The 26,614-nt window shown below is 60.7% G+C and overlaps 13 protein-coding genes across 13 annotated transcripts; 8 read left to right on the top strand and 5 right to left on the bottom strand.

The window, feature by feature from the left end:
- Nucleotides 1-122: 122 nt before the first annotated feature.
- Nucleotides 123-2,667, top strand: RHTO_02778 (glycylpeptide N-tetradecanoyltransferase; the record flags this gene model as incomplete). The annotated part of the gene is made up of 12 exons (XM_016416451.1): nt 123-700; nt 754-800; nt 864-988; nt 1,049-1,140; nt 1,200-1,316; nt 1,377-1,857; nt 1,917-2,180; nt 2,238-2,303; nt 2,368-2,381; nt 2,446-2,469; nt 2,532-2,608; nt 2,666-2,667. Coding segments are annotated over 12 exons (1,887 nt in total).
- Nucleotides 2,668-3,179: 512 nt separating this feature from the next.
- RHTO_02777 (optic atrophy 3-like family protein) lies at nt 3,180-4,358 on the top strand (the record flags this gene model as incomplete). The annotated part of the gene is made up of 8 exons (XM_016416450.1): nt 3,180-3,187; nt 3,252-3,343; nt 3,404-3,443; nt 3,506-3,512; nt 3,589-3,684; nt 3,740-3,767; nt 3,823-4,001; nt 4,068-4,358. 8 exons carry the CDS (start codon nt 3,180-3,182, stop codon nt 4,356-4,358), a joined length of 741 nt encoding a protein of 246 aa, XP_016276169.1.
- Nucleotides 4,359-4,482: 124 nt separating this feature from the next.
- RHTO_02776 (calcium-transporting ATPase) lies at nt 4,483-8,150 on the bottom strand (the record flags this gene model as incomplete). The annotated part of the gene is made up of 12 exons (XM_016416449.1): nt 4,483-4,755; nt 4,815-4,937; nt 4,997-5,052; nt 5,113-5,345; nt 5,403-5,547; nt 5,606-5,681; nt 5,735-6,724; nt 6,777-6,980; nt 7,034-7,291; nt 7,346-7,618; nt 7,679-7,911; nt 8,030-8,150. The coding sequence occupies 12 exons, from the start codon at nt 8,148-8,150 to the stop codon at nt 4,483-4,485; spliced, it is 2,985 nt and encodes a 994-aa protein (XP_016276168.1).
- Nucleotides 8,151-8,319: 169 nt separating this feature from the next.
- On the top strand, nt 8,320-8,759 carry RHTO_02775 (ribosomal protein L31, mitochondrial; the record flags this gene model as incomplete). Its single annotated transcript, XM_016416448.1, has 3 exons — nt 8,320-8,369; nt 8,432-8,546; nt 8,607-8,759. 3 exons carry the CDS (start codon nt 8,320-8,322, stop codon nt 8,757-8,759), a joined length of 318 nt encoding a protein of 105 aa, XP_016276167.1.
- Nucleotides 8,760-8,892: 133 nt separating this feature from the next.
- On the bottom strand, nt 8,893-10,132 carry RHTO_02774 (DEAD/DEAH box type DNA/RNA helicase; the record flags this gene model as incomplete). Its single annotated transcript, XM_016416447.1, has 6 exons — nt 8,893-9,068; nt 9,128-9,227; nt 9,284-9,350; nt 9,405-9,510; nt 9,566-9,631; nt 9,685-10,132. The coding sequence occupies 6 exons, from the start codon at nt 10,130-10,132 to the stop codon at nt 8,893-8,895; spliced, it is 963 nt and encodes a 320-aa protein (XP_016276166.1).
- Nucleotides 10,133-10,481: 349 nt separating this feature from the next.
- Nucleotides 10,482-12,849, top strand: RHTO_02773 (phosphatidylinositol glycan, class Q; the record flags this gene model as incomplete). The annotated part of the gene is made up of 12 exons (XM_016416446.1): nt 10,482-11,015; nt 11,070-11,253; nt 11,309-11,435; nt 11,502-11,616; nt 11,673-11,805; nt 11,866-12,066; nt 12,123-12,262; nt 12,316-12,430; nt 12,482-12,546; nt 12,599-12,636; nt 12,697-12,764; nt 12,833-12,849. 12 exons carry the CDS (start codon nt 10,482-10,484, stop codon nt 12,847-12,849), a joined length of 1,737 nt encoding a protein of 578 aa, XP_016276165.1.
- A 276-nt stretch (nt 12,850-13,125) lies between these two features.
- On the top strand, nt 13,126-13,933 carry RHTO_02772 (uncharacterized protein; the record flags this gene model as incomplete). The annotated part of the gene is made up of 2 exons (XM_016416445.1): nt 13,126-13,249; nt 13,329-13,933. The coding sequence occupies 2 exons, from the start codon at nt 13,126-13,128 to the stop codon at nt 13,931-13,933; spliced, it is 729 nt and encodes a 242-aa protein (XP_016276164.1).
- Nucleotides 13,934-14,154: 221 nt separating this feature from the next.
- Nucleotides 14,155-14,851, bottom strand: RHTO_02771 (protein of GFA family; the record flags this gene model as incomplete). The annotated part of the gene is made up of 5 exons (XM_016416444.1): nt 14,155-14,270; nt 14,346-14,398; nt 14,472-14,603; nt 14,672-14,705; nt 14,770-14,851. The coding sequence occupies 5 exons, from the start codon at nt 14,849-14,851 to the stop codon at nt 14,155-14,157; spliced, it is 417 nt and encodes a 138-aa protein (XP_016276163.1).
- A 237-nt stretch (nt 14,852-15,088) lies between these two features.
- On the top strand, nt 15,089-18,182 carry RHTO_02770 (inner nuclear membrane protein MAN1; the record flags this gene model as incomplete). The annotated part of the gene is made up of 8 exons (XM_016416443.1): nt 15,089-15,178; nt 15,260-15,334; nt 15,412-15,912; nt 15,981-16,145; nt 16,210-17,456; nt 17,514-17,617; nt 17,673-17,791; nt 17,847-18,182. 8 exons carry the CDS (start codon nt 15,089-15,091, stop codon nt 18,180-18,182), a joined length of 2,637 nt encoding a protein of 878 aa, XP_016276162.1.
- A 79-nt stretch (nt 18,183-18,261) lies between these two features.
- On the bottom strand, nt 18,262-18,840 carry RHTO_02769 (uncharacterized protein; the record flags this gene model as incomplete). The annotated part of the gene is made up of 2 exons (XM_016416442.1): nt 18,262-18,715; nt 18,785-18,840. The coding sequence occupies 2 exons, from the start codon at nt 18,838-18,840 to the stop codon at nt 18,262-18,264; spliced, it is 510 nt and encodes a 169-aa protein (XP_016276161.1).
- Nucleotides 18,841-19,089: 249 nt separating this feature from the next.
- Nucleotides 19,090-20,186, top strand: RHTO_02768 (mitochondrion NAD(P)-binding protein; the record flags this gene model as incomplete). Its single annotated transcript, XM_016416441.1, has 4 exons — nt 19,090-19,239; nt 19,296-19,530; nt 19,588-19,800; nt 19,855-20,186. 4 exons carry the CDS (start codon nt 19,090-19,092, stop codon nt 20,184-20,186), a joined length of 930 nt encoding a protein of 309 aa, XP_016276160.1.
- A 36-nt stretch (nt 20,187-20,222) lies between these two features.
- On the bottom strand, nt 20,223-21,375 carry RHTO_02767 (replication fork protection component Swi3; the record flags this gene model as incomplete). Its single annotated transcript, XM_016416440.1, has 3 exons — nt 20,223-20,612; nt 20,683-20,799; nt 20,860-21,375. The coding sequence occupies 3 exons, from the start codon at nt 21,373-21,375 to the stop codon at nt 20,223-20,225; spliced, it is 1,023 nt and encodes a 340-aa protein (XP_016276159.1).
- Nucleotides 21,376-21,442: 67 nt separating this feature from the next.
- RHTO_02766 (mRNA (guanine-N7-)-methyltransferase) lies at nt 21,443-23,059 on the top strand (the record flags this gene model as incomplete). Its single annotated transcript, XM_016416439.1, has 7 exons — nt 21,443-21,815; nt 21,874-22,092; nt 22,151-22,245; nt 22,301-22,488; nt 22,547-22,726; nt 22,807-22,970; nt 23,022-23,059. The coding sequence occupies 7 exons, from the start codon at nt 21,443-21,445 to the stop codon at nt 23,057-23,059; spliced, it is 1,257 nt and encodes a 418-aa protein (XP_016276158.1).
- Between the last annotated feature and the right edge of the window lie 3,555 nt (nt 23,060-26,614).

The following is a 26,614-nucleotide window of genomic DNA, read 5'->3' as shown; positions in this document are numbered from 1 at the left end:
GAGCGACCGAGCGTGTGATGAGGGAGAGTGCGAGAGGCGAAAGGACGCGTCGCTCAACGCTCGGCAGCCACGGACCACGACAACCCTCGCTCACCGCTCGATTGCTTGCTCGTGCTGCTAGAATGGACGAATCGAAGCTCAAGACTACGCCAGCCGACATCGAACGCGCGCTCGTAGAGTCGCTCGCGGCCGTGTCGACACCCCCGCTCGACAGCGATGATGGACAGCCCGACGGCGACGACAGCACGGAGGGACAGGATGCCTACCACGACGGCGACCTGCCAGAGTTCTCAGACTCGGAGGAAACGGCAGCGGGTCCGTCTGCGAGTTCTGCGACGCCCCGCCTCGTCCCCTCCAAGTCGGCGAAAGGTCCCGCTGGTCGCAAGAAGCTCCCGCTCTCGGCGCTGAAGAACCGCATACAAGTCGGCTCGTCGTCTAAGAAGAGCGCAGCCGCATCTGCCCCCGCTTCTGCGACGTCGTCGCAGGCACCTCCCCCTGCCCAGGACAAGGGGAAGGGCAAGGCGTTCAAGCTTTCCGACAAGCAGCTCGATGCGGTGGCAGAACGGATCGCGCACGACCACCCGGAACTGCCGAAGATGTCGCCGGACCAGGTGCAGGAGTTGCTCGCCATGATGCAGATTGACAAGGACGTAATTATGGGGAAGAAGGGCTTCATGGGCAAGGGCGCGAAGGACATGGCGTGCGTGACGTTTCCTTTGACTAGAGTAGTCGGGCCTGACGCTCTGCTCACAGGTCCCACAAGTTCTGGCGGACGCAGCCGGTCATGCGGCTTGACGCGAGTGGGTCGCTCGCTTGATTCCCTTGTTTTTGTGCCACTGTACTGATTCGCGCATGTCTTGCAGAGGAGGACGAGGTGAAGGAGGGTGCGATTGAGGCGGACAAAAAGCCGGAGGAGGTCAGGCAGGAGCCGATTGAGCTGCACAAGGACTTCCGATGGGTCACCGTCAACTTGTCCGACCCGAAGGAGGTGCGCCTTGGGCTTAGTGAACGGCAAGAAGTGTCCGCTGACGTCCTCCGACCACTGCAGCTCAAGGAGGTCTATGAGCTCCTGACGAACCACTACGTCGAGGATCTCGACGCTTCGTTCCGCTTCGACTACTCGCCCGAATTCATCGAGTGGTGCGTGAAGGTCCTTCATTCCTCGTGCAGAGCTCCTCCGCTCACCCTCGATCTCGCAGGGCGCTGAAACCGCCTGGCTACTTCCCCGACTGGCACGTCGGCATCCGCGTCGCTGAGACGGGCAAGCTCGTCGGCTTCATCTCGGGCATTCCACTCGATTTGCGCATCCGTAATGCGTGCGTCAGAGCAGCGCTCCCTCGTTGAGCAATCAGCGCTGATCCCTCTCTCCTGGACAGGACGAAGCGCTGCACGGAGATTAATTTCCTCGTCGTCCACAAGAAGCTGCGTTCGAAGCGTCTCGCACCGATCCTCATCAAGGAAGTCACCCGCCGCACCCATCTTCGCGGCATCTTCCAGGCGATCTACACAGCCGGCGCCTTCCTCCCCACGCCGGTCACGCGCTGCCAGTACTACCACCGCAACCTCAACCCACCCAAGCTCGTCAAACTCGGTTTCTCGGCCGTCCCGCGTAACTCGACTGTCGCGCGAATGGCGACTTACTACCGTGTCGGCGGCGAGACGGCGATTCCAGGACTCAGGGAACTCGAGAAGCGGGACTTGAAGCAGGCGAGCAGGCTGTTGAGGGCTTATCTGGCGAGGTTCGACATGGCGCCGATGCTGAGCAACAAGGACGTCGAGCATGCGCTGCTATCTGGGCGGGGCAAGGACGTGAACGGGAAGAGGGAGGGCCAGGTGACCTGGACCTACGTTGTCGAGGTGCGTTCTGCGGGCTTGCGCCTCTCAGCGCTCGCTTGTCTGACTGCTCGATCACGCAGGACCCGGAGACGCACCGCATCACCGACCTTTTCTGCTTCTACTCCCTCCCTTCGACCGCTCTCAAGGCTACGCCTCATACGAACGTCAACGCCGCCTACCTCTTCTACTACGCCACGACCGCCGCGCCTTCTTGCGCCGATCTCGGCGACGGCAGCGTCGCTGTGCCGGTCAAGAACTGGAAGGATGAGACGCCGGAGGAGCGTAAGGTTCTCGGAGACAGGCTCAAGGCGCTCATGAGCGATGCGCTCGTGGTCATCTCGAAGGTACGTTCCCAGCGTCTGGTGCACAGGCTGGTCGCTGACAGTTCGACGCCTGTGCAGAACGGCTTCGACGTGATGAACGCCCTGACGCTGCAAGACAACAGCCTTTTCCTCGAGGACCTGAAGGTGCGTTACATCCTTCGTCCCCTCGGCGTGAGCGAATTGCTTACAATCCGACTTCGCCTTGGAGTTTGGCAAGGGAGAGTGAGTCGTCCGCCATCTTGAAGGTTCTGCTCGTTGCTGACGGTCTTTTGCACTTCCTTCGCAGCGGTTTCCTGCACTATTATCTCTAGTGAGTCGCCTGCTCAGTTGAACCCCGTCGTGCGTGTGGCTGACTTGCCTCCCCTCGCGCAGCAACTATGCCACGAAGCCCATTCTCGGCGGTGTCGACGTCGCAGACGGCGGGTCTGGCATGGGCGTCGTCATGCTCTGTGAGTCCTCTTTGTTCTCTGGAAGAGTAGAACGGATGCTGAGCGTTCGTCCTGCAGGAAAGGACGGAGCGGTCCTGACGCGGACGCCGTCGAGGCGAAGCATGGCTGTAGGAGGTCCCTGGGTAGAATAGACTTGCTCGCAAAGCATCGCATGTCGAGTTCTCGAGCCACCAAGCCCGTTGCGATATTTCTGCTGGTCACGTGACGATTGGGATCCTCGCCGAACGAGCAGACGTCCTTCGTCGGCACTCCTCCGTCCATCCTCTCGAGTTGCTGTTGCTTGCTCGGTCAGACGCTGCCGTGCTCCCTAGCTCAGCACGCCCTGCGACCTGCCCGTCTGCTGCCGTCGCCCCGTTCCTCGTCCCCAGCGCCTTTCGACACTCTCGCGATCCGACAACGCGACTGCACGCATCGCTGCCGAGTTCGACTAGCGTGACGCCTACTCCTCACCAGCTTGCATTTGCCGGTGCCCTCGCCCTCTCCTCTCCGTGCTCGCGCTCGCCGCAACAGCCCCCACCTCCTCATTGTCGCGTCGTCTCTGCGTTCTCCCCGGCGAGAGTACGGTTCAGACATGGCTAGGTACGCTGGCAAGGGGTTTTCGGCCACTTCGAAGCACGGGAGCTGACCCTGGCGCTGTCGACAGCCTCAAGATCGGCTCACTTCTGCTGCGAACGCTGTCGAAACCGATTGCGAACAAGATCAAGCAGCAGGCAAAGGATCACGACGGCTTCAAGAGTGCGTACAGGACGAATAACGATTGATTGCCTCCCGGCTGACCCGCCTTCCTTCGTGCAGGCCGGACAATCCAGATGGCGCAGTTCCTGCATCGCGCCGAGTGAGTCCTGACAGCGATTGTCACCCCTCTGCAACGCTCACGCTGAGCCTCGAAACCGGCAGGATGAACGTGCGTCCTCGGGCAGTGCCAGAGACGTCTCTAGAGCTTTAATTGACCCAGCAAGCGATGCGTTCCGTCCTTACAGCTGCGCGTCAGGCTCCTCGGCGAGTCTCCTCGACACGTACGACCTTTGAGCGAGTCTAAGGCGATAGACACAGGTGCCAACTTTCTAAGCGAAACGGTGCGTACGGCCGATTCTGCTGCCGGACGACCCGTTGACCTTTCCCCTTGCGCAGTTCCTCTTCTCCGTTGCCGCCATAATCAGTAGGTCGAGTGTTGTGCAGGCTTTGATTGCGACGAACTGAAGTACGCCACGCAGTCTTCGGCGAGACATGGCGATCTAAACGAGCCGAGGGTAAACGACGAGACGCGGTACAAGACGCGCTGGAGCAGAACAAGGCCGACATTGAGCGATTACAGGAGATCTTGAACGAGGAGAAGCAGGAGCGAGAAGATGCGGTCAAGCGGGAGAAGGAGCTGGCGAAGGTTGTTGAGGAGGTGCGTTTCGTCTCTCCCTGCTCTCTCTAGGGTGAATGCCGATGGTGAATGGCTCATGCCTCGCAGATCGTCTTGATCGGCTTGCACGGCGGCTTCGGCGAGCTGCCAGAAGAGTGGAAACGGCACCTGGTTCTCGGGGAGCTCGCCAAGCGCTTCCGGACAGCCAACCGCGTCCTGCGAGATGACGACGAGGTGCAAGACGGATCAGAAGGTCGCGTTGACATGCAGCAGGAGGACTTGACTCGCGCGCAAGACGTCGGGGAGGCGCTCGAGGCTCTGACACCGGAACAAGTTGAGGAAGCGGGAATCGCCGCGGCGGGGGTCGAAGCGAAGCCTGACGTAGACACGCAACCCTGACGAGGGAGATATAGACGATACAGAACCGTACTCTGGTATTGCTGCGAGTGCGAGAGGATGCGAAGGAATCTAAAACATGAGGCTGCGTGCGGCTTTTGCTCTCCAATTTCCCGTCCCCGTCCGACTACTCCGTCTTCTGCTTGGCAGGAGGGGCGACAAAGGCGTTCGAGATGAGCTTGAGCGCCTCGTCGATGAGGATGACGGGGAAGGAGATGGCGACGACGGCCTTCCATTCGTCTAGGTTGAGAGGCGTGATCTGGAAGAGGGTGGCGAAGAAGGGGACGTAGAGGATCATGAAGTGAAGCGCCATCGAAAGGGCGATCGCGCCGACGAGGTACATGTTGCGCCACGGGGGAAGGGTGAGAAGCGATTCGTTCTCGGCGAGCGAGTTGAGGGCCTAGCGAAGTCTGACCGTTAGCCAGGCAGCTCCACTCCCCAGCAGGCTGCGGGACTCACGTTGAACATCTCGATGACGACGAGGATGGACAGCGAGATCGTCGTCGCGCGCTTGGCCATCTCGTTCGCAAACATGTCGCAGCCGATCGAGGGGAACAGCTCCGAGCAGTTGTGGAAGTGCGTCTTAGGGGGAAAGCGAAGTCAGCGCTTGAGTAGCCACGAGCGGAAGCGCTAACACGCACAAGCTGGTACCATGAGATCTGCGGGCCGCCCTTGTAAAACATGAACCACCAGGCGTCTGCGGGAGACAGCGTCAGCGTGCGCCCGCGTCCTGGAAGCTATGTACTTTCTGACTCACAGCCAAAGACGGTTGCGCAGCCGACGTAGATGCCGATGATCAGGTAACGGAAGAAGAGCCATCCGCTGATGAGCGGCTCCTTCGCCGAGCGAGGCGGGCGGCGCATGATGGAATGGTCGGGAGGGTTGAAGCCGAGAGCGGTTGCAGGGAGACCGTCGGTGACGAGGTTGACCCAGAGGAGCTGGACGGAGAGAAGCGCTTCGGGCATGCCAAGGAGGACCGTGAGGAAGATGCTGCGGGCGAACGACCAAGTCAGCATCAGGTCAAACAAGGCTAGCGACATGACGCACCTGACGACTTCGCCGATGTTGGACGAAATGAGGTAACGGATGAACTGCTTGGTGTTCTCGTAGATTGAGCGACCTTCCTCGATGGCGGCCTCGATACTAGCAAAGTTGTCGTCGGCGAGGACCATGTCGGACGCGAGCTTGGCGACTGTAGATGGCATGGAGGTCAGCAAGAGGACGCGGACGGGAGGGAGGAGCCGACTCGCCGTCAGTGCCGGACCCCATCGCAATACCGATGGCAGCGCGACGGAGCGCAGGTGCATCATTGACGCCGTCTCCGGTCTATAAAAGCAGTGATCAGCTCAGTAAGCAGGCAGGAGCAGAGGGGGACGCACCATCGCGCAGACGAGACCCTGCTCCTGCAAGAGCTCGACGATCTGGAGCTTGTGTCCCGGCTCGGTGCGGCTGAACAGGCTGGCGTTCATGACGGCCGTCACCTTGTCCTGCTGCGAAAGCGCATCGAACTCCTTGCCCGTGTAGCTCTTGCCCGTCAGGTCCTCCGAGTCGCCAAAGACGCCAATCTGCCGGCAGATCGTCTCGGCCGTGTTCTTGTTGTCGCCGGTGATGACGACGACGCGGACACCAGCCGTTTTGCACTTCTCGATCGCACCGCGGACCTCGGGGCGGGGCGGGTCGAGCATGCCAACGAGACCGGCAAAGGTCATCTTCTGCTCGAAGGCGATGTACTTCGACGATGAGTCGGTGTGGTAGTGGTCGGCGTCGGGGTCGACGTCGTCAACGTAGGCGAGCGCGAGAGTGCGGAGACCCTGTGAGCCGTAGCTGAGGACCGTCTTGTTGATCTCGTCGCGGAGCTGCTGAGTGAGCGGCTGACGAGATGATCCGGTTTCGATAAAGTCGCAGCGCTCGAGTACCGACTCGGGAGCACCCTTGACGAAGAGCGCAGCGGTCGAGGCGTTCTTCTCGCGCACAAGGACCGACATCGACTTTCGGTCCCGGGAGAACTCGAAGGTGAGGAGGCGGGCGAAGCGCGACTCGATGTCCGTGTTGACGGCGTTGACGCGAGCCTGGGCGGACAGCGACGAGAGCGACGAGTTGACGGCGGCAGAGCCGATCTTCTCGACGAGAACGCGGAGGGCAGCCTCGGTGGGCTCGCCGACGCTCGCGTAGCTGTTGTCCTTCTCCGAGTAGGCGATCTTGGCGTCGTTGCAGAGCGACGCGATCTCGGCCAGGCGGGCGAAGGCGGGGCGGGCGAGGGTCTGCGAGTCGACCTTGGCGCCGTTCGGCTCGAGCAGGCTGCCGACCGGAGCGTAGGTTGTGCCCTCGACCTCGAATTGCTTGAGCGAGCCGTTCTCGACGACCGAGACCTGCGGAAACTCGTCAGCCTCGGTGGGACCGGCAGAAACGCAGCGCACGCACCCTCGCAACGCTCATCTGGTTGGTCGTGAGGGTTCCAGTCTTGTCCGAGCAGATGACGTTGGTGCTGCCGAGCGTCTCGACGGACGGGAGCGAGCGAACGATGGCGTTCTTGCGAGCCATCTTCTTCGTTCCGAGCGCGAGGCAGGTCGTGATGACGGCGGGAAGACCCTCGGGAATGGCGGCAACAGCAAGGGCGACGGCGATCTGTACGAGGGCCTGTCAATACCGTCGGAGAATGATCGAGGGAGTCAGCGCACCTTGAAGTAGTAGATCGCGCCCTTGACGAGACCGCCGTGCGACGGGTCGTTGAAGTTGCGGAAGTTGACGACCCAGACGAGGACACAAATGACGGCGATAACCTTGGCGAGCTGCTCGCCAAAGTCGTCGACCTTCTGCTTGAGCGGCGTCTTCTCGCTGATCTGCGAGGTGATCGAGGTGTGGATGTCGCCGATGGCGGTCTGTGTGCCGGTAGCAACGACGAGCGCCTGCGCCTTGCCCGTGACGACTGTCGTGCCCTGTTTCGTACGTAATGAGCTGCGAAGTAGGACTAGTGGAAGAGCGGGACGTACCGAGAAGAGCATGTTCACCATGTCCTGCTTGACCGCCTTCTCGTCCTTGACGACACCAGTCGACTTGCTCACGCTGTAGCTCTCGCCCGTCAACAGCGCCTGGTCGATCGTAAAGCTCGCCGAGCTGATGCTGACGACGCGGCTGTCGGCAGGGACCTTGTCGCCCACCGCAAGCGAGATGACATCGCCCGGAACGAGGTCGACGGCGTGAATCTTCTGCACTCGTCCGTCGCGAATGACCTTGGCTTCGTCAGGCGAGTACTCCATCAAGGCCTGGAGGTATTCAAGTGATCAGCGGATCCTTCTGTAGCTTCATTCGCACGCGGGGCGCACCTCGATGGCCTTTTCGGCGTTCGTCTCCTGTACAACACCGACCCATGCATTTGCAATCAAGATGGCGAGGATGACGATTGGCTCGACGTAGGCGGTCGCCTTGTCCTCGCCCTCCTCGAGGTACGCCAGGACGAGCGAGATTCCGGCCGAGGCGAGAAGGATCAGGACGAGCTGGTCCTTGAACTGCTCGAGGATGAGCTCCCACAGCGGTGGAGAAGGCTCTTCCGGAAGCACTGTAGGCGCGCAAGGAGGGAAGTTGGATCGGCAGTGGGGTCGGGACAGGAATGCGACGGAAAGAGTTGTTGTCAGCTTCCTTCGCCGAGAGGACGAGTGCGTACGGTCCGCACGCACCGTTCTTGCCATACTTGCGCTGATTCTTCTCGACCTGGCTCGCCGTGAGACCCGTGTCAAGCGCGACGTGGAGTTGCTGGGCGAGCGAGTCGGCGGTCTGCGTGTGGGCGAGTCCGGCCATCCTGTGGCAGTGCGGCAGTTGTCGAGCGCTTCGTAGCCTGTAGTAGCACTGTCTAGCTTGTCGACAGAACCCTAGCAGCTGTGGAAGCGGGAAACGAGGGTGTTGCACTCGCCAGACCTTCATCAGCAAGGGTCAGCAACCGTCACTCCCGCCAACTCGCTCAGGAAGGATGTTTGGCGCGTTCAGGCCATCGCAAACAGCCCTAGGAGGCTTGCTCTGGTGCGCGCACAGTCTCGCAGCGCCTTCCCTCGTGCCGAGCTTACCCATCTCCTCGCTCGCAGGAAGATCCCCTACCGCCTGTCCCCGACTCGCAAGACACGCCAGCGGTTGCGGCTGAAGGCGGTGGACGATGTCATTGCGAAAGTGCAAGCGTCGGGCGTGCAGACGCTCTCCCTGGTCCGTTGCCCTCCATCTCTTCTCCCCCCGGTCCGCTTCACTGACCTCTTGCTTATGCAGACGAGGTGCCTCGAGCTTCCGACTGAGCAGGAGATGCCGGCGCGGGACAAGTACACTGTCTTCTCGCGGTATGGCAGGAACTACCGGAAGGGTATCCACAAGGTCCCGCACTGGACGAAGGTCACCTCGCGCGTCAACCCCAAGGGATTCTAGGTGGTGCAGGGGAGAGGGGAAGGAGAAGCGATGTACAATCTTGTATCAGTACGCATCGTTATGTCGCAACTCGCATTGGTCTCTCGATTCGGTCCAGAGGGAGTGAAAGGGTCACTAGCAAGCTTACTTCTACTCAGAACAAGACAATCTTCATCTTCCCCTCGCGCAGCCTGTCCATGATTGGCTTGCTGCCGAGGAGCTTGAAGAGGTCGGCGCGCGCTTCGGGCAAGTCGACGAGCGATCGCTTCTTCGAATCGAGATGCGACACGTCGAGGATGAGGTGCGAGAGATGGGTCAGGTGGAGAGACTCTGCAACCGGAATCGTCGTGAGGTTCCGCCTCGGAGGAAGATTGAGCAACGGAACGGACCTGTCTCATTGAGCAGCTTCTCGATGCGGTTGGGCGTGCCGACTGCGAGGCCGACGTGCGTCTTCTTGAGATACTCGGCGTGCTCGGCGAGCTTGAAGTGCTGTGGGAAGTCACAGTCAGTAGGCTGGGTCAGCCAGGCGCAAATAACGGACCAACCTTGGCAAACAGCTTCGCGACGTCGATCAAGCCGTCCTTCGTCTTCGTCTTGAACTCCTTGACATCGCTGTATGACGAAGGTCAGTCATCAAGTCTGTCGGAACACATGCGCTTGACGCACCGCACGAGATCGGCGACACGCAGCGCAGCTCCCGCAAGGACAATGATGCGAGGTGAGCCAGCAGCCTTGGGCATCTTGGCGAGGGTGTTGCACGCCGTTGGCAGAGCTGTAAGACAATGCTTAATGATGCTTGACAGTGAGTGAGAGTGGACGGATCTCACCCTCTTTCATGAACGCCCGCAGCGAGTCTCGCGCCGTTACCGAAGAAGTGTCGAGAATCATCGACTCTGCGGTGCAATCAGTCAGCGCAAGAACTGAATGGAGAGCTCTGCGAACGCACGGCTGATCCGCATCTCGTCCATTTCGAGAGCCGTGAGATTTGGCAGCGCCCGCTTCTGCTTCTCCGCCAACCTGTCCGCCAACGCCTCAACCGGCAAGAGTCCCATGTCCTCCTTGTCCTTCCCGTCGACCTCGAGCTCTGCCAGCTTCTTCGTCTTCTTCTCCTTGGCCTTCTTCGCCGCCCGCTTGCTCTTTGGCTGCTTGTCCTCCGTTCCTACGCCCGCATCGTCGGCGGAACGCTTCTTCCCGGCGGATACGGCGGGACCCAGGTCATCTGCCTCGCCGTCTTCCGCCGCAACCGCACCAGCATCGTCCGAGAGATCCGCCAAGCCGTCCGCCTCCTCCCCGTCCGAAGCTCCTGCGAACTCGTCTTCAATGAAGAAATTGTCCTCGAGATCGTCTCCAGTCGGGATGTGGCCAGTCTTGGTCTTTTTGCTGGGCGGAGCCATGGCGAACAAGCGAGTGAGCGTGAGTGGAAGCGGTCCAAGAGGTGGGCGCGAAGCTCAGGAGGAGGCTGCTCACACCAACCGGCGCGGCAGTAGATGCTGCCAGGCTGGGCTGGACTACTGCTGTCCGCTGCTGTGACTGCCGCTCTCCTTGCCTGCGCCCGACGTCTTGCCATCCCGCTCTCTCACATCGTCCGTCCTCATCAGTCTCCCTCGATCAACACGCACCTCACTGACGAACAACTCGCTTGGCTGGCAGGGCGACGACTCGCAGTACACGCTGTCGGCAAAACAGCACCTTCAGCGGCGCGGCAGCTTCTAGGCGTCGCTCAGCGGTCGGGACGGCGTCGAAATGTCGAGGAGGGGCACCGCTTCGCTGTTCGTGCCAGATGACTTGCTGGAGAGTACGCTTCGAGCGTCCGTGGAGGAGTCGCGGAGGAAGTCCAAAAGACTGTTTGCTGTGGGGCGAAGGGAGGAAGGCGTGACTGTCGTCGCAGACTTGCTCGAGGCGGAGGACGTCGATATGGCGCAGGCGGAACTTCGGCGTCGAGGCGCTGCAGGGACCCAGCATGGACTGGAGACCGTGGGAGAGATCGTACACGGTAGATGCGCGGAGTTGGACGGGGCTCGGCGCACGCCAAATCTTCGCTTCCGCTTGCTCCGTCCCCAGGAATCGTCGGCGGACCACAAAACACTGTCCCCCTCGCCCTCCGTCATACTCTACGCCCCTCCGCGGCATCTCGAAGCTCTCGCACTCGGCCCGCTCCCGCTCGACTTCCATCCTGCCAGCTTCGGTCGGCAAAACGTCGAGGGCGACCAAATCTCCTCGACTCACGGAGCAACCTTGAAGCAGGCCAGCCCGACAATTGCGATTGGCATCCACCTCGTGAGATGACCGGATCTGCGTTTCACGATGAGAGCTGACCAGCTTGACGTGCAGATCAACGTTCTCCACCAAGACTCGCATACTGTCCTCAGCGAAGCGGACAGCTCGCCTACAGCTCCAGCTGCACAAATTTTGTACAGTTTGCTCCTGCTCGTGCCGGCGGTGCTTCAGGGATGCGTGCGCATCCTTTCCGTCCGGCTTCCCCTCCTCGGCCCGCTCAGCGAGCGCACGGCCTTTGGTACGTTCCTCCCAGGCTTCCGGCTATTAACGGTTGCTGACATGCAATTCAACAGCTCGCCAGCTGCATACGCGCTTCGCACAGGCTGCTTCGCTGCTTCCCATGTACTTCTCGCTGCGGCGCGATCTGTATGGAAGCGCTTCGGCTGAAGCGAGAGTGCAGGCGCACACGACGTACATCCGGTGCGTTCCCTCTTGCTACGCGTACTCGATGCATCTGAGCGCCTCTTTGACGAGGATCTTGCGCAGTTTCTTCAACCTCGTCTGGCTCGTCGCAAACGACTTCATCGTTGGAATGGCGCTGGCCTCCTACGTCCGCGACAACGCCCCATTCCTCAAACATTTGGCTGAGAAGCTCGTCAGGGTACGTAGCACGAGGCCCAACATCGCTACCCCGCTCACACGCGCTTCTGCTGGCAGGTCTACGTCCTTGCCTACTTGCGCGAACTGCTCGCATGGCTGAGCAGCTGGCCGATGGGCGTCAAATTGAACGATGAGGTGGCAACAGTCATCTGCGCGGCGTTCCTTTTCCTCTCGCAACTGTGGGAGAACGGTCAGTCGTCTCGAGCTGCCGTCCGTTCCTTCTCGCGTCGCTCATTACCCTTCTCCGCAGTCTTCCTCGGCCCTGTACTCGCGCACCTCCCGGTCCACCTTATCGGTCTCTGCGGCATCCTCGGCGCCTCCTCCCTTCTCGCTCTCACCGCCGACCTCATCTCCCTACTCACTCTCCCATTCTTCGCCTGCTACGTCGCGGCTACGCTCGTCTATCGCTGGAGCCTGAGTACGCTCAGCGCGCTATTCAACGTCTTCCGAGGTGAGTGAAAGTTTGGCTCCGTAGCGTGCGGTTGAGACTGACAGGACGAGTTGCAGGGCGCAAGTACAACCCGCTACGCAGCCGAGTCGAGCCTGCGACGTATGATGTGGACGCCCTGCTCCTCGGAACAATCCTCTTCGTCACGATCAGCTTCCTCTTCCCGACACTCGTGGCGTTCTACCTCGCTTTCGCCTCGGTCAGTCGCGCCTTCCTCTATTCGCTGACGGCGAGCTGACCCGCACCGTACAGTCTCGTCTGCTCATACTTAGCGTCCAGGCCGTGCTACTGATGGGCGTCAGCGCGCTCAACGCCTTCCCGCTCTTCGCGCTGCTCCTGCGACTCAAGTCGCCTCGCCGGCTGCCAGGTTTGTCGCCTTCATCGTTCGCCTGTACCCAGCTGATGCAAGTCCATACAGGAGGAGTCGATCTCGAGGCTTGCGACGACGTGCGGCATTGGCCGGAGCGCCATCTGCATCTTCGGGTGCGTCGCTTCTCGCCTCTTCTCCGTCGCCGACTGACTTGCGCTTTCTCAGTCACGTCCCGTGTCTTACATCGCGATCTTGTCGTCGCTGTACATCCCCGTGTATCTGCCCGACCATAACCTTCCAAACTGACACGAATGCTTCTCCAGCCTCGTCGTCTTTGACGAGTTCCTCTCGCCTCGGGGGCTTCTCAAGGTGCTCCGACACTTGCTCCTTGGTGCGTTAGTGCCTCTTGCCTGCGTGTGAACGAGCAAGAGGCTGATCAACTTGCTCGTCTCGCTGTAGGCCAGGTCATCTGGTAACGCTTGATGGAAGTCCTTCCAGTCCCCTCGACGGCCAGCAGAGCGTGTCGGATGGCAAGACGGACGAGATGACGGTGCGGCAGAGCCGTCGGCAGCCCCCCTCCCTCGATCTTCAATTTTTGGGACGCGACAGGACGCGTCGAAGAAACGGTCGCATTCCGCGTTTCTCTCTCGCGCTTCGGCTTCACCGTTCTCTCCCCTCTACGCTTCTCTGCTCATTCGAAGGCGCGCTTTGCGACGAGCCAGGCCCCAACAGCGACGTGCACGATCGATCCGATGCTCCTCCTTCTTCCTCACAAGACGCTCCTCGCACTCTGCGTCCTCGCGATCCTCTCGGCGCGCTCGGCACAGGCGACGGAGTGGTACCGCGTTACGGATGACCTGCACCCAGCCGAACGATGTATGTTTACGCGCCCTTGACGTCCCTACGCTAGACGAGCAGCGCTGACCTTCGCAAGCCTGGTTCCGCCAATTTGCAGCCGTCGAAGCGCGTCTGACAGGCCGCCAAGTACACAACACACTCGGCTCGCGCAGTCCCGCATCACACCACTCGCACCCCTCCGTCTTCGCCTCGAAAGGTTCCTCCCCTCCCGCCGGCCCTCTCTACCCTACCAACCCCAAAGCGCTCGCCCGACCGCCCTCGTCGTCGAGGGAGAAGAACGTCTCGTTCCGTCAGGCCAAGATCAAGGCGGCTGTCGGAGACCCCTTCTCCAGGAAACTGAAGAAGCGGAGTGAGGCGCTCGCCGGAGCGGCGGAGGCGGTCAAGGCGAAGCGGGCTTTCCCTGGGCGTGTGACGATGGGCCAGCTGGAGCGGAGAAGCGAGCGAGCGGGCGCGAGGGAGACGGTCTGGAAGAGGGTGCTCGAGACGGACGATGTGATCGTTGAGGAGGCGGTCGAGGTTGCGCCTGAGTCGCAGACCGAGGAGGCGCAGCCTGACGCACGACCTGCGGCGCACTGGTCGAGGCAGAGCAGTGCGGGACGGGCAGGCGAGACGAAGATGTTGCGGCGCGAGGCGGGGTTGAGTCCAGTCAAGCGGATGGAGGTGCGGATGAAGCGTTCCGAACCGTTGTATCACAGGCAGTAGTTACCTGAGGCATTGTCGAGATGCTGGAACGTCTCGCTAGATTGCAATTATCGCCTTGGACGAGCATCTTCGTACAACAGCGAGAGAAGCTCTTCAAGCGCCGCTGCCTAGACCCTCGCGCCCGGTCGACCCAGCCAAACCGCCACGCTGTGACTGCACATCGATGTATCCATTCCACGATTCCCTTGACCAGCCTCGAGGCAAACGAACGCAAGTGCTCCTCACGACATACCCTGGACGGGGTGCGCTCCCTCGTGCACCTTCTGCCACGACTCGAGGTTGCGGGTGAAGAGCTCGGCCTGGACCTTGGACGGGAGGGTGTGCGGGTTGAAGAGGCCTGCGCCGGCGGAGAGAAAGGAGGAGAGTCAACGGGACCTTCCCAGAGACGGTTGCTTCGAAGAAAGGGACGCACCGCCCTTGAGGAAGTACGTGCTGTTGTCCGCCTCGGGGACGCCAGCAATGGGACTGCAAGCGAGGTCAGTCAGCTCGGCGCAACTGAGCAAACGGAAAGTCCCGCAAGGAGGAGGGGAAAACGCACGACCCGCAGTTAGCACAGAAGTGGCGGATGATGGCGCAACCCGAGTCGGTGTTGGTGTCGCGGTACTCCTTGATGTGCTCCTCGCCCTTGATGACGAGGTCTGACTTCTTGACGACGAGGTTGGTCGAGAAGCTGCGGCGAGGACGACGAGCGGTCAGCTGGTTGTGTAGGCCAAGCTGGTTGTTGAGGCGTGAACTCACACGCTCCCGCTGGTCCTGCGGCAGCTCGTGCAGTCTGCGAGGCGGTGAGCGATGTGAGCGACGAGGGCATGTGCACAGGTGAAGGGGAGGGGGCGCACGGCAGAGGATGGCTGCGTCTGGGAGTCCGCCGTTGACCTCGACGGTGACTTTGCCGCAGTTGCAGTGTCCAGTTGCGCTCATCGTGCCGCACGACGGGGTTGGACGAGAGAGAAATCGCTCCTCGCTCACACCTCGTCGCCAAGTTCAGTCGACTTGGCAACATCCAGCTCATCCTCGAGCTTCTTACTCACACTCAACTGGGACTCGCTTGATTAGGCTTGGAGCACTCGTACAGGCTGCTACACGACTGCGACACACATCCGCCGCGGCACACGCTCCTCTCGCCGACTCTTCCCACCCTCGCTCATCGCTCAACAAATGACGACCCCGCCCGCCCACCTCCTGCCGGACTACGACGCCGCCAAAGCCAAGGTCGCAGAACTCCGTGGCATCCTCCTCGCTCACGACGTGCGTGTCCGTCGCCCGCACGAAGCGTGAGATCAGCCGACTGACTTGGTCCTCCCCCTTGCCCGCAAAAACAACGAGCAGGTCCCGTACCAGTCGAACGCCAAGAAGCCAGAGCTCGTCAGGCTCTTCCAGAAGCATGTCTTGCCGCAAGCAGAGGTGCGCTCGCCTCCCACAACTTGCCCGCTTGCCTCCCGCTGACTTCGGACGCCGCCTTCGCTGCGCCATTCGCAAAGGCCCTCCTCGACCAAATGCGCACAGTCCGCGCATCCGACGACGGCGTCCTCGATGGCGAGAGCCAAGGCAGCTCGTTGAGGGAACTCGATACGGACTACGAGCAGGATGCCGCGGGAGACGAGGAGGCGGATGTGAGGCTGGCGGCACGAAAGAAGGGCAAGGCGCGCGCGGGCACGGGTACGGGCACGAGGGCGCGGAAAGGCGGAAAGGGGAAGGGAAGGGCGAAGGAGGTGGACGAGACGACCGGGACCGAGACGGAGGACGGTGCCGTCGAGCAGGAAGAGGAGGAGGATGCCGCTCCCCCGCCGAAGAAGCGTGCAGCAAAGGGTCGCAAGTCTGTCAGGCTGCCGAGTCCGCCGGACGAGATGGAGGTCGATGAGGAGGGGAACGTCCAGCTCGAGACGGTCGAGTATGAGGCGCCGAGGGAGTACGAGGCTCCGCTGCGCGGCTCGGATGACGACGACTCGCCCGTCGTGTCACCTAGGAAGCGCAAAGCTCAGGTGCGTTGAGCGCCTTATCCACGTATTCACGTAAGGTGCTCGCCAGCTAACACTCCCGACTTCCACAGGACGAAGGCCCTGCCACTCCTCGCCTCAGCGATTTGACCGCCCCATCGAAGCGCAAGTCGCGCCTCTCGCTCGGCGCAGGCGGCGGCGACGGCAACTTCAGCGACTTCAACCCGTTCCAGTCTGGCGGAGAAGAGACGCCTCAGCGGGACACGAAGCGCCGCAAGGTGTGCACCCTCTCTGCTTCGGACGCCTATGAAGAAACTGACCCCATCCTTCGCTGTCTCGCAGTCCTCGCTCGGACCCGCTCGCCTGCAGGAGGAGAAGCAGGAGCGCAGCCGCCTCTCGCCGCGCAAGAGCATGCCGGCTCTCTCGGCGCACAGGCGCGATGCGGGAACAGCAGGCGACTGGGCGACACCAGGTCGTTCTGGGGCCGGCTTTTTCGCTGGTGCGCCTCGCCGCGAGGAGGAGGAGGAGGTTTTCGATGAGATGCCGGAGCCGGAACCTCCCGCGGTTCCTTCGACGAGTCGCTCGCCGGCTCGCGCTCGGCACTCGCTCGGTGGAGCGCTCGCCTCTGCGTCGAGTTCTGCACCCGGCAGCGCTCGCGGTACGCCTGTCGGTGTGCAGTACATGGTCCCCGTCAACAAGGTCAAGACGAGTCCTCCGCAGATGGCTGCTCTTCTGCGCGAGCGCGAGCAGGGCTCCGCTGCTTCTCCGGCTGCCGGGAGGGTCGCTGGACCATCGCCGTACGGCTCGAGGCGGAAATCGAGCAGCCCGGTCGAGGAGATCCCCCATCCTCGCGCCCAACGTCAAGTTGTCGGCAAAGGTCGCCGTTTCAGCGACCAGAATGCTATCGCCGTCAAGCCAGCCCCACGCTCGATGCCGACCTTCGACTTCAGCGGTATGGGCCGGGTCGCCAGGTGGGCACTCGCCGCCCTCCTCGTGACCTACGTCCTGTGGTGGCGTGAGGAGAAGCTCGCGGCCGGCTTCTGCGACACCAACTCGTCAACCAACGGCCTCGTCGCCTCTCGCCATACATCCCTCGCCGTCCCGCTGCCCGACCTTCCGCCGTCGCTCCTTCACTTCGCCGACCACCTTCACCTGCGCCCCTCCTGCACTCCTTGCCCAGCTCATGGCTACTGCGCCGACGGTGCCTTCGTCGGCTGCACGATCGACTATGTCCCTCGCCAGCACCCTCTCCGTCTAGGCGGCCTCATTCCCATCTCGCCAGCATGCGTTCCCGACACCGAGAAGCTCATGATGGTCGCGATGCAGGCGAGCAAGGCGTCACGCTTGCTTCGCCAGAGGAGGGGCGAGGTCATCTGCAAGGGGCTCGAGAAGCACAGGCGGAAACAGCGACAGGCAGAGGCGTGGATCTACGGACTCAATGCCGAGGCGGTCCTTGCGGCGCTGAGGAGCGAGAACGAGCGTGCCGGGAGACCGTTTGCGGAACAGGTGCTGGAGGAGGTGAACCGCATTGCGCTGCGTGACCTCGAGGCGCATGGCGAGGTCGTCGTCTGGCAAGACGATGATGGCCCGTGAGTGCCGTCTCGGTCCCGACGCCGTGACCGTACTGAACCCCTTCTTTTTCTCAGTGACGATTACTGGTACGCTGCGAAGACGGCAGAGATGTCCCTCTCCTGCCGAGCTCGCCTCGCCGCCATTCAGTCTGCCAAGCGCCACAAGAGCGCTCTCGCAGGTACGTGCGCTTCGTCCGTCTCGACAGACCATCTTCTCACGGCATCCCTTCGCAGGCTTCCTCGGCTTCCTCTCAATTCTTGGGTGGCTTCGCAGCAAGTTCCGCTCGAGGCGGGCCGACGCAGAAAAGGTCCGCCAGCTCGTGCAGGTCGCGCTCAGGCAGCTCCAGCAGCAGGCGCGTATAGTCTCCCTCTAGCAATAGCATCTTGCTCACTTTTCCCACACGACAGGAACGCGCCCACTACGCCGACCCCGTCCTCATTCCCTTTCCTCACGTTGTCCCGTCGCACCTGCGCGACCTCATTCTCCAAGACGAGCACTCGCCGGGCCGCCGTGCGGCCTTGTGGAAAGGTGTCGAAAAGGTCGTTGAGGGCAACGCCAATGTCCGCGTCATGAGCGTTGAGCAGAACGGAGAGGAGATGCGCGGCTGGCTGTGGACGGGCCCGACTGGACGGATCGAGGTTGGGCTTGGGGAGGAGAGGCAGGAGAGGCCGCAAATGGTGGAAGGCTCGAGGGTGTTTCCCTCGCTCCAACAGTCCTCGCCAGTCAAGCTGCAGGAGATTTAGGCGGAGCCGCGCGGCGTACAAACAGGTGTTGTCTGCAAATTCGATACAATTTCACACGGATCCTGCCTCTCTGTCGCCATCAAATCTTCCTGTCGCCTGGCGTGGGCGTCGGCGAGCGATCCCTCCCGTAGTCTTCCCCGTCCCGCGCGCCGTACGGATCGCGGTACCGTCCGCCGGCTCCCTCCTCAAAGAACGCCTCTTGTGAGATGCCGTCCTGGGCGTACAGGGGCGGCGCATGGTGTAGGGGTGGAGAATCGAGGTTGACGGTCGACTGGGAGTGCAAGGCTTGGTGTGTCGGCAGCTCGAACGCGTCGTCCGCAACCCAAGCTCCGCCTCGCTCGTACCCTTCCCCGCCGCTCTGCGCCGCCTTGCGCTTCAACTGCCGGTACCGCACGAACATGAACCCCGCGAGGACGGTGAGGACCAAGATGCCGACCCCGACGAGAACGCCGACGAAGCCTCCGTACGTCCCAGCCACTTTTGGTCCCTTGTACGTCGAGCTGGGCGGCACGGCGGCGTACGTAGAGTCGGCGCTGGGCGAGGTGACGGCACCGCGAAGTCAGGACGAGGTCGGGCGCGCAAGAAGAGCGCGGCGGACGCACGGGTTCTTGGAGGGATCACCGCCAGCGACGCCGCCGCGTGGGTAGAAGACAGCCATCTCGGGCGGCTCTTGCGGTGAAGGAGATTGCGGTCCAGGTGAGACGAGATTCCCGAGGAGGGTGTTGCTCCTCGACCACCACTTCTCCCGCTTGCTTTAGCTTGGCTGCGCCCCGTTGCAAGTCCTGCAACCGCTCGCAACCTATAGACTCGCGCTTCAGCTCCCCTCGCGTCTCGATCGTCACTTCCTCCGACTCTCCCATCTTCATCAGTCCTTGCGCCAAACGCACCCACGAGCGCTTCGCAAGGCATGAAGATTTGCATCTTCGGCGGAAACGGTTTCGTTGGCGCCGCAGTCGCGCGCAAGGCCGTCGCGCGCGGCTGGAAGGTCGTCAGCGTGAGCCGAAGCGGCACACCTTTCGCAACGCCTGCCGGACACGCGCCTGCATGGGTCAACGATGTGCGTAGAAGGGTCGGACGTGCGTGCGAAGGACAAGCTGACCTGCGTGCGTACAGGTGGAATGGAGGAAGGGCTCTGCTTTCGACGCCGCAACATACGACTCGATCCTTCCGTCTTGCGATGGTCTCGTAACAACTCTAGGCGCGCTTTTCGAGTCTGACTATAAGGATGAGGGGCTTGCGCGGCCGTTATCGGTTTTGAGGGCGATTGCGGAGAACGCGACGGGCTCAAGAGGAAATCCGCTCGCTGTGAGCAAGGAGAAGTCATATGAGCGACTGAATCGGGATTCAGGTGCGTCAGCGTCTAGCCACTCGTCGTCCGCTACAATCTAACGTCATCTCGATTCAGCGATTGACTTGTTCGAAGCGTTTCGCCATTCGCGCTCGCCGTCTGTCAACACGACCCTGCCCCCGTTCGTCTTCATATCTGCCGAGGACATCTTCCGACCGTTCGTACCCGAGCGATACATCAAGACGAAGCGCGAAGCGGAGCACCAGATCTGGAGCAGGACGCACGAAGACGCTGAGCGGCCGCGAGTCCGACCAATCTTTGTGCGACCAAGTGAGACTTCTCTCCGCTTAGCTGCAGGCCACCGCTCACCACCTCAACATGCAGGCTTGATGTACCACCCACACTTGAATCCCCCCTCGACCCTCCCTGCAACCCTCCTGGAAGCCTCCGCCAAACTTCATGCGCTCATCCCGCCTGCCCTCCGCCTCGTTCCATCACCTCCGCCCTCGCCGATCCCAACGACCGAGATACCGCCAGCATACGCCTCTCTCGCGTCCCTCATGTCGATCCCGCCAATCCACGTCGACGCAGTCGGAGATGCAGTGTGTCAAGCGATGGCAAGTCCTGACGTCGAGGGTGTCGTGGACGTGCAGCGCATGCGGGATATGCTCGGCTTCGATCCTCTCGGGTGGAGTGCACGACGGTCGGCGGTCTAGACGACAAGTAGCAATACGGTAAAGTAACGGGCGAAACTACATCAGGAGAGCCTCAGCCTCGCGCAACGCTGCTTCCGCTTCGTCGTCCTCTTCCATGCCTTCCACGCCAGCAGCCACTTGCTCTGGTGCGCCTGAGTTGGGACCCCCCGCAGGCAATGCCCCTTCTCGCGCCTGAGTGTCGAGTTCCGCCAGCAGAGCCTCCTCGTCTGCGAAGAAGTCCTCCTCCTCCTCGAAGCCGACGTCGTGCATCATCTGCGCGCGATCCGGCGGTGGGGCAGGTGCGTCGGCTGGCGTATCGGCCTCTGGCGCTGCGCCATCTCGGCCTGTGTTTGGGAGGTTGAGGTCGGCGAAGGCATCGTCCTCGCCTGCTTCGTCGGCCTGCACCTTGCCGTGCTTCTCCTCGTCGCGGTACTGCTTCAAAGCGCGCTGCATGGGGATGCTTGTCAGACTCGCAGAGAGTAGGAGCAAGGCTAGTGACTGCTGAACGCGCCTGCACTGTCCGCTTGTGACACAGCTTCTCGACCACCTGCAGCGTATCGCGCAGGTTCGTCTTCGGGTACATCTGGTGCGACCAGAGCTGGTACACAGTCAAGACGCGCTTGAGGTCTTGCATCTGCCGGAAGCAAAGCGGGAATCAGTCCTGCCCGACGTCGGGAGAATCTCTGCAGCATACCTCGTGCCCCTTGCCTTTGATCTTGACCTTCTTGATGTCGTCGCGCAGCCTAGGAAAGCCTGAAGGACCGAGCAACCTCGTCTCGTCGAGTTTCGCGACGATGCGGCGCTTCTTGGCTGTCCCTCCCTCGACGTCAATTCCTTCTGCGCCCGTCCCGTCGACGTCGACATCCACCTTTCCATCGCCAGCCGTACCGCTAGTCTCGCCGAGGTCAAAGAGGTCGTCGAAAGCGCCCGCGAGGAGAGGATCGCTCCGAGACGGTGCACTCGAGTCGCCTCCCGGCGCCCTCTTCCGCTTCGCAAGGTCCCTGCGCTCCCACTGCTCGAAGTCTACGTCTCCACCAGCCGTGTCGTCGCCGTCGTCGTCGTCTGCGCCGAGGAAGCGGGGTTGTCGAGCGGCACGCGACGAGGACGCGTCCTTGAGGCGGGCGAGGGCCTCCCTGCGCTGTGTCGCCTTGCGCTGCTTCTCCGAGACGTATGTCGGCTCGTCTGCGTCGCTGGCTGCACTCGAAGACATGGTGAGAATGGTGGTGGACGCGAGAGATGAGGGCACCGCCTCTTCGCCTCGAACCGCTACATCAACGATGTCGCTGCAACGCTTGCTGGGCTCGGACGAGACCGTCAAGCCGTCACAGCGACCGTACGCGCCGACCAAGCGCGTATCTCCGCCCTCGTCTGTCCTCGTCCCCATCTCCCGCGTCGAACTCGCCCAGTGCCAGACCGCCCTAAACCCGCTCCGCACACGCCCTGCATCACAGCAGCAGTCGTACTCGAGGCCATCTTCGCTTCCTCCAGCACCGGCGAGTCTGCCGGCACGCCCGGCGGCCGCGACGAACGGCGGCCTTCCTCCTCCTCCACCAACCGGTCACAAGCGGCCGAACCGCGAGAGCGGCCCAGACGAGCACGCCGCCAAGCGCTGGAGGACCGCGCATGACGTCAGGAGTGTAGCGGAGCACTGTGCGTGGTCACTATCGGCTTGCACCTGAACCGGGCTGACCTCCTTCGAACCTGGTAGACAATGCGCGCCCGAACACGGACCGCGTTGCTCGGCAAGACTCGCCCATCATCGGCTTGAAGAGCTTCAACAACTGGATCAAGACGGTCCTGATAGCCAAGTTTGCCAGGCGAGAGGACGACGTGGGCCCGAAGGTCAAGGTCCTCGACTTGGGCTGTGGCAAGGGCGGAGACTTGCAGAAGTGGGCGAAGGCTGGTACAGACGAGCTCGTGGGACTCGGTGCGTCATGCGTGTGCGCCGAACCTGCTCGCAGGACTGATCAATCGCCGTCCACTAGACATCGCCGAGGTTTCTGTCGAGCAAGCTCGCTCTCGGTGGCAGTCCCTCCGGACGCGCTTCCCGGCTTCCTTTTACGCTCTCGATTGTTTCGAAGTGCGTGCCATTGCAGCCTCTTGGAGGGGACCTGGGCTGACAGGCCCGTCCGCAGAGTTCGATCGAAGAGGTCCTCCCTGCGTCGACTGTGACGCGGCCTTTCGACGTCGTCTCAATGCAGTTCTGCATGCACTACGCCTTCGAGACCGAGGCCAAGGTGCGGAGGATGCTCGAGAACGTCTCGCTGTACCTCAAGCCTGGCGGCGTCTTCATCGGAACCATCCCGGACGAGAAGCAGCTGTTGTGAGTTCAGGATCCCTCGCTCAAAACGCAGGAGCTGATGTCCGCATTGCGATCGCAGTGAGCACCTCGACAATGCGCCTGATCCCGAAAATCCGCTCGTCTTCGGCAACTCGGTCTACAGTGTCAAGTTTGACCAGCGCGAATGGGACTCGCCGTACGGTCATCGATACACGTTCTTCCTGCAAGATGCTGTGGAGGAGGTGCCGGAATACGTGGTTTACTGGGACAACTTTGTCAGGTGTGTCCCTCATCCTCTCGACGCATCCCTGTCTTGCGCTTCTTCCCGCAGTAACCTGATTGTCCCCTTTGCGTCATCAGTCTGGCTGCGGAGTATGGGTTAGAATTGCGGTTCCAGGCGGACTTTCAGACCATTTTCTCGGAGGAGCAGGAGGATCCGCACTTCTCGCAGCTCTTGCGGAAGATGCGGGTCATGGACGCAGAGGGGAATGCAGAGATGGATGAGGACCAGCTTGATGCGGCCAGTGCGTTGAGTCTGTCCCCTTGACTGACTTGTGCTGACCTTGCGACGGTAGTGTTGTATCTCGGTTTCGCTTTCACCAAGACAGAGTAGGCTCTCTTGCCCTTGCAACACACGTTTCAGCTTCCACCTGTCTGTTACTTGCTGAGGACTGGCTGTTGTTGCGCCGGAATTGCTGTAGTGGCTAGAAGCGAGGAATTACGAGTGAGAAAGCCTGGCGCTGACGCATATATTGTTCACAAAACCTAGCGTCTCTCTAACCAGTCCTCGATGGTCTAGTGGTTATGATTCGGCTCTCTCACAGCCGCGAGCGGGGTTCGATTCCCCGTCGGGGAACTTGTCTTTTTTCTGCACTTCACTTGCTGCACTCCATTCACTCACATACTCACACAGTCACGCCAGTTTCAGCTCTTTTTTGCAGCTGCACAGGGACGCTACCCTTGCAATATCTGGCAGATGAGCGGAGCTACCTCATAAGCTTGCCGCATCCTCAAGCCTAGCATGGCGAGGCAAAACTGCAAGTCAATACAAGCAGGTGTATTGCAAGACAATAGTGCAATGAAGCCCAGGAGAGTTTCCGGTAGTACCTGGTGCTCCTGAGAAGGGTAACTACAGAGGCTTGACGAAGGCAGGTGGGCTAGGAGAGGGTGTGGAAGGTTGAGCATGACATCAAACAGCAATGCTAGAGATTGCTGGGTTGTGAGAATGACAAGCGGGAGGTGTACAGGCGTTGAGGGAGGAGATCTGCACCCTTTGCAGGCAATGGCAGGACGTAGAGCTCAATGCCGACCAGGATCAGCAGCAGCTTTGTTGCCTTGTCAGCATGGCAGACAAGCAAGGCGCAGGTACAGCGGAGTACAGCGGAGTCTGTCTAGCCAGAGAGCGAGCCTTCAAGGCAGGACCTTGCCATCTCGAGTGCAAGGCGCACCGTCCTCAGCACGATGCGAGGACAGGCAACTGGCGCAAGTTGAAGTCGGGCGACTGTAACAGAGCCGATCGATACTGATTCGGGCTTTGGTTCCAGAAGCAAGAGCGAGAGGAGAGGGGAGCGCTAAAGAGAAAGAGACAAGAGCGAGGAGGAGCTGGGAGGTCTACGAGCTAGATCGATCACCCAACATTCGTCCTCATCAATCCACCGCGACTTGCACACCCGTGTCCGTTTGAGAGAAGTCGAGAGAGACGAGCCGGAGATGAGTCGAACGAGAGGAAGGCGGAATCGAGGAGACCAAAAGTGTCGACGAGGGGAGCGGGCGTAGCATCGAGCTCTGCTGTGCGTGCCGGTTTTGTGGCCATTTCGCTTCCGCTCCCTCTTCATTTCTTTTGCTCTCTCTGCTCCCTGGACTGTCCTCTGTTCCTCTGCTGGTACCACTCAAGTAGTCACATCTGCTGAGTTTTCCTCCATCCTCACCTCCTCCTCACACTTTAGGCCACTGGCAGTCCCAGCTGGCCTCTTGCGGTACACACTGCCAGGGTTTATGCACAAGCCTGGCAGAAGATCCCTGACTTGGCATCTTGCCTTCTCTGCAACATGCTGCTACACCGGAGTGGATAGGCTATAGGTACTGGAGAGTGGAAGGTTGAGCAGAGGTAAAATGGAAGGTAGAGTGGGCGTGAAAAAGGTGCAATAAAAGAGGAAAGGTAGTGGGGGAACATGGCATGGCAAGCGGAGAGATCTGGGTATGTAGGGCTAAGGAAAAGAAGAATAAAGCTGATCTGCCAAGAAGTTGACGAGATAATGCCGTTCTGAAGCTTGTCCAGACGCTGGAGGAGCTACAAGTGGGTGAGGAGCGTAAGTGTGGGAAGCGGTAAGAAGCCAGAATCAACCGAAGCAAGGGGCGGAAGAAGGAGGAGAGAAGACCTTGAACAGCGGGAGAGAGAGAGATTCTTGTTTTGAGTCAGATCGGGGCTGAGCCCATGGTGACTAACAGAGACTGACTGCTGCAGCATATAACAGGGAGATGAGTATGCTCTTGGTGTGGGGGAGGCAAGAGAGTGGTCCAAAAGGGTGAGAACTGAGTTGGAAAGGAGAGAGGGTAAGAATCGGTCAAGAATCGTGATAGAGCAGCAGTGGGTGGACGTAGTGTCAAGCGAGGCCATTGGGCACATGTAGAGAGGTGTGTTCAGTCAGGGGAAACCAGAATGAAGCAAAACGGCTGTGAAATAGGTGAGGAAATGAACAGTGGGACCAACTTGTAGGCAGGTTCTGTATGTAGTAGAATGTGGTGCAGGTGCAACTAGGCTGTTTGCGCAAAGTGCGAGACTTGCAACTCAGCTCGGTAGTGCTATCTCAAGTGCCGGCACGGCTGCCGAGTTCTGGTACAGATCAGCAAGAGGCTTGAGCAGAGTTTGCAAGCACGGAACTCAAGGGTCGAGTTGTGGCCAGTTGAAACTGAGCTTTTGAAGTTGGGGAAGACCTCCTTTCTGCTCGACCACCTCGTTTTTGCTCCTTGCCAGACCAGTCAGAGGCAGGGAAGACCTGTCAAACACCTTGAGAGGCCACAAGAAGCAAGCAAGCAAGGAGGACGACAGCATCTGAGCGAGACCTCCAGCACCCGCAGTCCTTTGTCTGCTCTTCCTCGACTTGCCCAACATATCACCGGCAGCATCGCAAACTTGCCTACCGGACTTGCCATGGAGAATGAGTATGAGTCTCCCTCCTCTTGCGCAAGTTCTGTTCGAAGGCGGTTGCCGCGATGACTCAATCAGACGGTCAAAGTTGGTCAAAGAGCCCAAGTTACAATTTCTGAGGCATCGAGTGGTGTAGGAGCAAAGGCAAGGTTAGTAGAGTGATGGAATGGCCGTGGCGCGCTGAATTATGCGGAACAGTGCAAAATGCAGGAGAAATGCGCGAGGGCTGAAGTAACTTTGTCTTGGGCTGGACAGTTGATGGGAGCAAGTTCTGACAAGGTTGGGCCGGGCTAAGGCAGTGTTGCGGGGATAGGCAATAAGACAGGAGGATGGGGGGCAGGTTGGGCAAGGTTTGCAAGAGAAATGGGTGAGAAGGGGAATGTGAGAAGGAGGGAGGCGGGGTGAAGGTTGAGGCAGGTGAGAATGGATTCATTTGTCCTGTCGCGTCCTGCATCCTATTTGCGTTTCATAACGCCTGCATCAAACTCCTGCACCTTGGCCAGCTTTGGAAAAATGTCCGGTGCGGTCGAGGGAGTCAAGAAGCATGTTGCAGTAGGAGGGTTTGCCAAGGAGGAGGCTGGTGGTGCGCAGTGTGCGGGATTCCAGGTGGTTGAAGAGCGAGTAGCAAGCATTGTCATAGAGCAGGTACGTCGAGAGGAGGTGTAAGTGCCACCTAAGCCATACCAATATCCTCCGCCTCGAGCTAGCCTGCTACAGCAGCCACAGCCTTCCTCTCCTGGCCAAAGAGCGCACAGTCTCTCACTCTTCTTCCGCGACACCTCAGGTCAAGGGGTGTGAATGACGAGAATAGCCGTGATTGTAGTCGCTCAGCCCACCTTGTAATCCAGCGACGGGAGTACGCCCTCTTGGGGTGCCGGCCTACTTGCACAGATACTTTGCATAGCTAGGAAGCGCTAGTCGGCGCAAGAGAACCCCACGGCGTCGTGGTGAAGCAGCAACGTGAGTTGCGTCTCCGCCAATGACCTGAAAGACGCTCTCCCGCTCACCTCGTCGCTTCTT

The sequence above is a fragment of the Rhodotorula toruloides genome (genome assembly GCF_000320785.1).
Source record: "Rhodotorula toruloides NP11 unplaced genomic scaffold Scaffold2, whole genome shotgun sequence".
In the NCBI taxonomy this organism is placed as follows: domain Eukaryota; kingdom Fungi; phylum Basidiomycota; class Microbotryomycetes; order Sporidiobolales; family Sporidiobolaceae; genus Rhodotorula; species Rhodotorula toruloides.
This window is presented reverse-complemented; position numbering and strand designations above follow the sequence as displayed.